General features: G+C 46.5%; 1 protein-coding gene across 1 annotated transcript in view; it reads right to left on the bottom strand.

The window, feature by feature from the left end:
- Positions 1–3,330, bottom strand: part of PRDX3 (peroxiredoxin 3) — a 12,276-nt gene extending 8,946 nt beyond the window's left edge. The window contains exons 1-2 of the mRNA XM_006160401.3: positions 3,233–3,330; positions 1,648–1,780 (exon numbers count right to left, since the gene is read on the bottom strand). Coding sequence (XP_006160463.1) covers positions 1,648–1,780; positions 3,233–3,268 — 169 coding nt within the window. The 5' untranslated portion in view covers positions 3,269–3,330. The remainder of the gene's footprint in view (positions 1–1,647; positions 1,781–3,232) is intronic.
- Between the last annotated feature and the right edge of the window lie 4,629 nt (positions 3,331–7,959).

The raw sequence follows: 7,959 nt of genomic DNA, 5'->3' as shown, positions 1-7,959 counted from the left end.
GAAATGCCGGAGGGCCCTGGCTGTGGGTGTCAGCCTGCTGACCCTGTTCTTCATAGGAGAGATAACGGAGCCACTGGAGGTTTTCGTGGAGGAGATACAAGAGGAGACAGCTGTTTTTAGGAAGATTAGTCTGGCAGAGTAAGAGGAGCAGGAGGGAAGACCGATGTGAGAAGGTGATTTCAGTTATCTCAGTGAGAGGTACTGAGGACTGACGTATAACAGAAAGGAAGAAAGGAATGGATACAGTGGTGTCAAAACTGCAGAGGACCGGTGCAGGAGGGACAAAGGAGATGGTGTTTTTAAAGGTAAGACAAAACTAAAAGAGGCATTTTCAAATACAGATGATCCCAAACTTAACAATGGTTCAACTTTATGATGGGCTTATCAGGATATTAAATGCATTTTCAACTTACCATAGATTTATCAAAACATAACCCCATCCTAAGTCAAGGAGCATATGTACCACTCCTTATCTGAGGTTAATCTTGGCAGTCACATCCCAGAGAACGGAGAGTGAATCTCAACAAATAGCTAAGCTTCGCTCAGATCATGGAGATTCTATTAGACCAGTCTGGTCCCTAGCTGGTCAATTAGAGACAGAAGACAGGTTAGACTCTTAGGGCAGCCACAGTCTCAATTCCCTACTGGCTGCCCATGCTTCAGATGCAGCAGGCCCAGAAGCATCTGAGTTTCCCACTTCCCCTCTGGAATCAACAGGAAATGTGACACAGACAAAGGCAGCTTGCCTCAGTGACTCTCAGCCCTGGATGCACAACAGAATTATCCAGTGCACTTTCAAAAAATACTGATGCTAGAGCCAGCAGGTGGTGTGGTGCTTAAGGTGCTGGACTCCACATGGCCACCTGTGGTTCGAGTCTCAGACCAGGTGGCTTGCTTTCTCACTTTCTCTCTCTGGTGAATGCACATGCCCTATAGCAAATTTTAAAAATTATATTTTAAAAATCACACATATATAAAACAATAAATAAAATTAAATAAATAATTATTTAAAACAACATATACTGATGTCCTGGTGTCACCAGGTGACAAGTCTGGAGTGGGACTGGGGTAGTGCTATATATAATTTTTTAATTTAAGAATTATTTATTTAATTTTTTAAATTTATTTTTTAGATTTGACCAAAGAGAGAGAGACAGGGAGAGAGAAAGGGAAAAACAGAAAGCAAGCCACCAAGTTCAGGACCCAAACCACGGCTGGCCATGGGAGTCCAGTGCCTTAACCACCACACTACCTGCTAGTCCCAATACTGTTTTTTTGTTGTTTGTTTTTTATTTTGAGAGATTTTTGCTACAGGGTATGTGGGCTTGCCAGAAAGACAGAGAGACAGAAAGCAAAAAATCACCCCCCGGAGGGAAAGCCATGCCGCAATCCCTTCTCCTCCATTCTCCTCAGGATTTTGGGCATGCACGCACGCACACGTGCCCGGTGTGCGTTTAAGACACGGTGTTCGGGACTCGAACCGTAGTCGACTACATGTGAGTCCAGCGACATAGCCATTATGCTAACTGCTGGTCCCCCAGTACTGTTTGTAAAAGACCCAGGTGACTCTAATCAGGGATCAGAGCCCTGTTCAGAAATGATGACTAGTATTTCCTCTGGCTAGGTCCAAAGCATAGCAATACTTACTGGTGCTAAAGGCAGACTTTGCTTGTCCAGAGCCAGACCACAATAAGTTTGTCAGGCACATTCTTCCAGAAACAGCAGGTCTAAGGGCTGCAGAGGCAGAAATGCCCCAAGGAATGGTGCTCACATGGCGGGCCTGCATAGAAAAACACATTATATTAGGAAATTTTTCCCAGACTGGTGACTGAAGGCTGATGCTGCTGCAAAGGTACCACGCCAATGGTGGCCTCGGCTGTCCTTGCCCCTGTGAATCAAACAACAAACCCAAGATTCTAACAGCATGGACTGAGTCTCCATGATAACTTTCCCTTCTGTTTCCTCCTCCTCGGAGGCTGCAAGGTGGTGGGGAACACTAAGACTCCAGAATCAAATACTCTACTTCTTAAAAGCAACAGAAAGGTTTCAAAAGGTAGGGACACTTGGCCGGGCTTGTGTGTTTAAGCCTTTTCTCGGCACTATCTGCTCTGCATGTCTCCCATGTCAAGGTTTTTCTTACAAAAGACAAGGCCCTTGCAGTCCCACAGATAAGCAAACAGAGCAAAGTTCAGCTTCTGGAAAAGTATGGACAAGGCTCCACGAAAACGTTTGCTCAACTCTAATGTCCAGCATGACTCAGGAAGGAGAAAGGGCCTTCTTCGAACCCACTAAGAGAAAAGGCGAAAGGCGCAGCAAGCAAGAAGACACTAGGTTTTGCTGGGAAAAAGCAGGAAATGCCTGTAGACACAGATCGGGGGTGAGGGGTGGGAAAAGAAAAAGCCTTTTGTTATTTTAGCACTTGGCGTGTTTTCCTCCAGCATAAGTGGGTGCTCACAGCAACGCCTTGAGATAGGCATCATTCTGGAGACAAGGAACCCTTAAAGGAAGGAAAGTAAACTGAGGTCTCTCCTCCAAGGTCACAGAGTCGGTGACAGAGCAGATCCAGGGTGTCTGTCTCCAGGATCAAGACCACGTGGAGATGGGACAGAGGACGGGCCACAGCTAGCGGGGAAGGACTCGGAAAGGGGACCGCGAGGCGGCGGTGCAGAAAGGGTGGCCCTGCGCAGGCGCAGGGAGCCTTCCCTGCAGAAGGCCCACGGGTCGGGAACCCGCTGATACTCTCCGAGAAGGGCGAGTGATCTCCAGGCCAGGAGAGCGAGATCCTGTCCGGGACGCAAGTTCCAGGAGCCACTGCAGCGCCTGGGCGCCTATGCCGGAGGGGCAGCGACTCAGCATCATTCTGGAGACAAGGAACCCTTAAAGGAAGGAAAGTAAACTGAGGTCTCTCCTCCAAGGTCACAGAGTCGGTGACAGAGCAGATCCAGGGTGTCTGTCTCCAGGATCAAGACCACGTGGAGATGGGACAGAGGACGGGCCACAGCTAGCGGGGAAGGACTCGGAAAGGGGACCGCGAGGCGGCGGTGCAGAAAGGGTGGCCCTGCGCAGGCGCAGGGAGCCTTCCCTGCAGAAGGCCCACGGGTCGGGAACCCGCTGATACTCTCCGAGAAGGGCGAGTGATCTCCAGGCCAGGAGAGCGAGATCCTGTCCGGGACGCAAGTTCCAGGAGCCACTGCAGCGCCTGGGCGCCTATGCCGGAGGGGCAGCCACTCACCGAGGTCCGGAACAACCTTCCCACAGCTGCAGCCATCTTCAGAGCGCGGGAGCTGCGGGGCGGTGGAAACGCAGGGAAGGCGTGCCCTACGGGAGGGGCGTGCCCTAGGGAGGGGCTTACCGGGTGTGGGGGCGTGGTCTTGCGGGAGGGGCCTGGTGTGGGGGCGGGGCCAGGAAGAGCCAGACTTTCCCTCGTTCTGGGGACCCTGAAAGGGAAGCATGCTCTCTTCGGGGTTTCCGAGTGGCTGAAAGCTTGGGAAAGTGACACTGTGCCTGCTTGTCGCCCCAAACTTAAAAACTAATCCAGGCGGGGAGCTAAATATTTATTTCCAAGTTTCCCACTGATTTTTTTTGGTTACGCTTGTGTGGATTACTGGTTCTACCCTTTCTGTGCGAGGATCCCTGTCCTGCTTGTCTTCAGGTAGAGACTTTAGGCTTCTGCGTGAAATGGAATTCATAGTTTACACACTTTAAGTCCATTAATAAGGTAAGTGGATCAGACACATCGAAGTTTTGTTGGCCTGTAAACCTTTGGGGTTGGGTCTCTGCTTCCATTCTTCCCAAACTTGGGAGATCTGGGACGAATTAACATTTGTTTTTATTGATTAGTAGAATCAAGTGCTTAGCGGTGAGCATGATACTTTAAAACAAACACAGCAAACACAGATAAAAATCACATGGTGGCCTTACATTAAATGTGGTAAACTGCAATCTCTAAGCCAGTATTTTCCAAACACCAGTCATTTCATTTCAGACTTGGTTTCACAAGTCTGCATAGCACCTGAGTAATATTGAAAGAAATGTCAAATAGAAAAACCTTGTGACTCACTGTGACTAGAAGGTAATTTAAAATAAATACATGGAATCAAAACTGTTATTTAGTTCCAGCTAGATACATTGTCTCCTGAAGTCCAAGCCTTTTTGTTAAAAAGGGAGAATGAGAGGTGGCCAAGACATCCAACCTTATAGACTTTTTCACTGGTGTAATCAGAAGGATTTCAAGAGAGTTAAGTATCTTTCTCACATTGAGAGTTGATGTTACTTTATGTTTGCTCCCCACTTCCCCAACAGGGTATAATCATCTCAGATGCTTCTGGGTGCCACTCTGGGTACCAGGGCTTTGGAAAGAACTGCCTAAGCTGTAAGGGGACACTTGTTTCTTGACCAGGTCCCCTCAGCTCCTGTCTTGTGTTTAGTTGGTGCTCATTATGGATGTGTTGAGCAGATTTTAAAGGAAAGTTGTTCGTAATGTTGGAGCTCAAAAATCAGACCACAGTCCACTGTAGTTATATGTGATTCAATGTAATATAAACAAGACTGTGATAATAAAAAATGAAATTATTATTATTTTTCTTTTTTTGGAGAGGTTTTTGCTATAGGACGCGTGCGTTCGCCAGACAGACAGAGAGAGAGACAGAGAGACAGAAAGCGAGAAATCACCCCCCAGGGGGGATGGCCACGCCGCAATCCCTTCTCCTCCATTCTCCTCTCGGGATCTTGGGCACACATGCACACGCGCCCGGCGTGAGTTTAAGCCACTGGGTCCGGGACTCAAACCGCAGTTGACCACATGGGAGTCCAACAACACAGCCATTACGCTAACTGCTGGTCCCAAAAAATGAAATTATTTTAAAAAATCAGACGACAGTCTATAGTTAACTACCGTTCAGCTGTGAAAAAGGCATAAAGCACTTATACATGCCACCCACCTGGATAAATCTTGAAAACACCATGCTCAGTGAAAGAAATCCAACACAAAAGGTGACATACTGTATGTCTCCTTTTACACATGGTATCTAGAATAGGTATATACATATGGACAGAAAGTATCAATAAATTGGTGATTGCTGAGAGCTGGAAAGAGGGAGGAAGAGGGCAATTTTATGAGTATGGGATTTTTCTTTGGATTTTGAAAATGTTTTGTAACTAAATGGAGGTAATAATTATACAACCTGGTGAACTTACTAAATATCACTGAATTGTGGACTTTAAAGTGGTTGATTATGGGAATCAGCAGTTGGCGTAATGGCTATGTTGCTGGACTCCCATGTAGTCACGACTGTGGTTCGAGTCCCAGACCCAGTGGCTTAAACTCACACTAGGCACCTGTGCGTGTGTGCCCAAAATCCCAAGAGGAGAATGGAGGGGAAGGGATTGCAGTGTGGCCATTCCCCCTGGGGGATGATTTCTCCCTTTCTGTCTCTCTGTCTCTGTCTTTCTGGCAAGCACACATGTCCTATAGCAAAAACCTCTCCAAAAAAAAAAAAAGTGGTTGATTATGAGGAGCCAGCAGGTGGCATGGTGGTTAAGGCACTGGACATTCCCTTATGGAAGACCACAGTTCAAATCCCGGGCCTGGTGGCTTGCTTTCTTACTTTCCCTCTCTCTTTCTATGTCTCTCTCTGGTCAAATTAAAATAAATGAGTGAGGGACCAGCAGATGGCGTAATGTCTGTGTTGTTGCATTCCCATGTAGTTGACCGTGGTTCGAGTCTCAGACCCAGTGGCTTAAACTCACACTGGGCACATGTGCATGCATGCCCAAGATCCCGAGAGGAGAATGGAGGAGAAGGGATTGCAGCATGGCCATCTCCCCTGGGGGGTGATTGCTTGCTTTCTGTCTCTCTCTGTCTTTCTGGGAAGTGCACACACCCTATAGCAAAAATCTCTCCAAAAAATAAATAAAATAAATACATGAATGAATAAATAAATAATTCTTAAAGGAAAAATGTGGTTGTTTATTTTTTAGACATTATAGAATCCTTTGAGTCAGACCAGTTACTTAATTTTTCTTTTTTCTTTTTTCTTCTAATTCATGATAGGGCATGTGTTTGCACATGAGAGAGAGGAACACCCTCCACATGCTTGGTCACACTACAGTTCCCTTCCTCCAGTTCTCTAACCTACTAGGACCCCGGGCATACCCCCATGAGGTGGGTGTCTTTTCCTGTCTACTGGGTTGGGGACGTGAACTGCGATCAGCCTGTGGCTTTCAGCTCCACAGCCTGGTTTGCTTCTGGTTGTGCCACAGAGGCTAGGCCTTTTCACACGTGTAAAATGAGAGTAATGATAGAACCTGGCTCACACCACTAGCTGTGAAGAGTGAGATAATGCATGTAGAATGCTTAGGGGAGGGCAGCAGATGGCTTGGAGGTTAAGGCAGATGAATCCCACATGGCTGATTGCCCGGTTTGAGTCCCAGATCCAGCAGCTTGAGAAACATGCTGAGCACATGTGCCCCAAATCCCAAAGAGATTGCCGCATGGCCATCCCCCTGCATGGGGCAGGCACTTCCTTGCTTCTCTCTCTCTCTCTCTGCCTATCTCTGGCGAGTGCACACACCCTATAACAAAAAATATTTTAAAAAAAATGCTTAGGGGGTACTAGGCACAGAGTGTTAAATGTTAAGTTACATTTTGCCCATAAGCAGAATATTACATTTTTCAACAATTGGCACCAGTTTTGGAGAGTTTTTTTTTTTTTTTTCTTTTTTGCTATAGGGTGCATGTGCTTGCCAGAGAGACAGAGACAGAGAGACAGAAACTGAGAAATCACCCCCCACGGGGGATGGCCATGCCACAAACCCTTCTCCTCCATTCTCCTCTTGGGATCTTGGGCATACACATGCACACACGCCTGGCGTGAGTTTAAGCCATTGGGTCCGGGACTTGAACCGTGGTCGAGTACATGGAAACCCAGCAATATAGCCCTTACACCATCTGCTGGTCTTGGCACCATTTTTGAATACATTTTGTTTTTCTCAAAATGAAGTTCCCTTTTCTCCTTTCATTCAGGAGTGAGGTGTGAGGCATTTGTGCAAACACTGATCTCCCAGAAGCTTCAAATTAAGCTCTTCTAGAAGCTAGAGGAACATGGGTCCAGCAGTTAGCGTAATGGCTATGTCGCTGGAATCCTATGTAGTCAACTGCAGTTTGTGTCTGGGACCCGGTGGCTTAAAAACACACCGGGAGCATATGCTCTATAGCAAAAACCTCTCCATAAAGAAAGAAAGAAAGAAAGAAAGAAAGCAAGCAAGCAAGCAAGCAAGCAAGCAAGCAAGCAAGCTAGCTAGCTAGCTAGAGGAACATGCAGGTAAGGAAAGAAGGATTCCTTGGGACCAGCAGTTAGTGTATGGTTATGTTGCTGGACTTCCATGTAACTGACCATGGTTCAAGTCCCAGACCTGGTGGTTTAAAATCACGTTGGGCATGTGTGCATGCGTGCCCAAGATCCTGAGAGGAGAATGGAGAAAAAGGGATTGCGGTGTGGCCAACCCCCCCTGGGGGGTGATTTCTTGCTTTCTCTCTCTCTGTCTGTCTCTGTCTTTCTGGCAAGCGCACGAGCCCTGTAGCAAAAACCTCTCCAAGAAAAAGGAAAGGATTCCAGGTGCCTATGTGTTTGTGGGAACTTAATTCTTCTCTACTCTAAGGTTCCTGATCCTGGACGATACTCTTACTCAGGATGCCGTAACATTTTTTTCTCTTAAAGTTAATTTTGAGGAATCAGAGTGATCACTGTGGTAAGACACATATCAGACCCCAATCTACCTGAAACAAACTTTTTAAAAAATGTATTTCTTTATTTATTTATTTTTCAGTTTATTTATTTGCATTCATTCACTGTACATCATTACAGCCTACAAAATGAGATTTTCCATCCAGAGTACACTGTATTGTCTCAATCAAGCACATCAACAAACATGTTATTGTCAGCAAATAATCTTCCATTT

The sequence above is a fragment of the Tupaia chinensis genome, unplaced genomic scaffold, assembly GCF_000334495.1.
Source record: "Tupaia chinensis unplaced genomic scaffold, TupChi_1.0 Scaffold000683_1, whole genome shotgun sequence".
Classification (NCBI taxonomy): Eukaryota; Metazoa; Chordata; class Mammalia; order Scandentia; family Tupaiidae; genus Tupaia; species Tupaia belangeri.
Note: the sequence above shows the minus strand (reverse complement) of the source record. Positions and strands in the feature narration are given on the sequence as shown.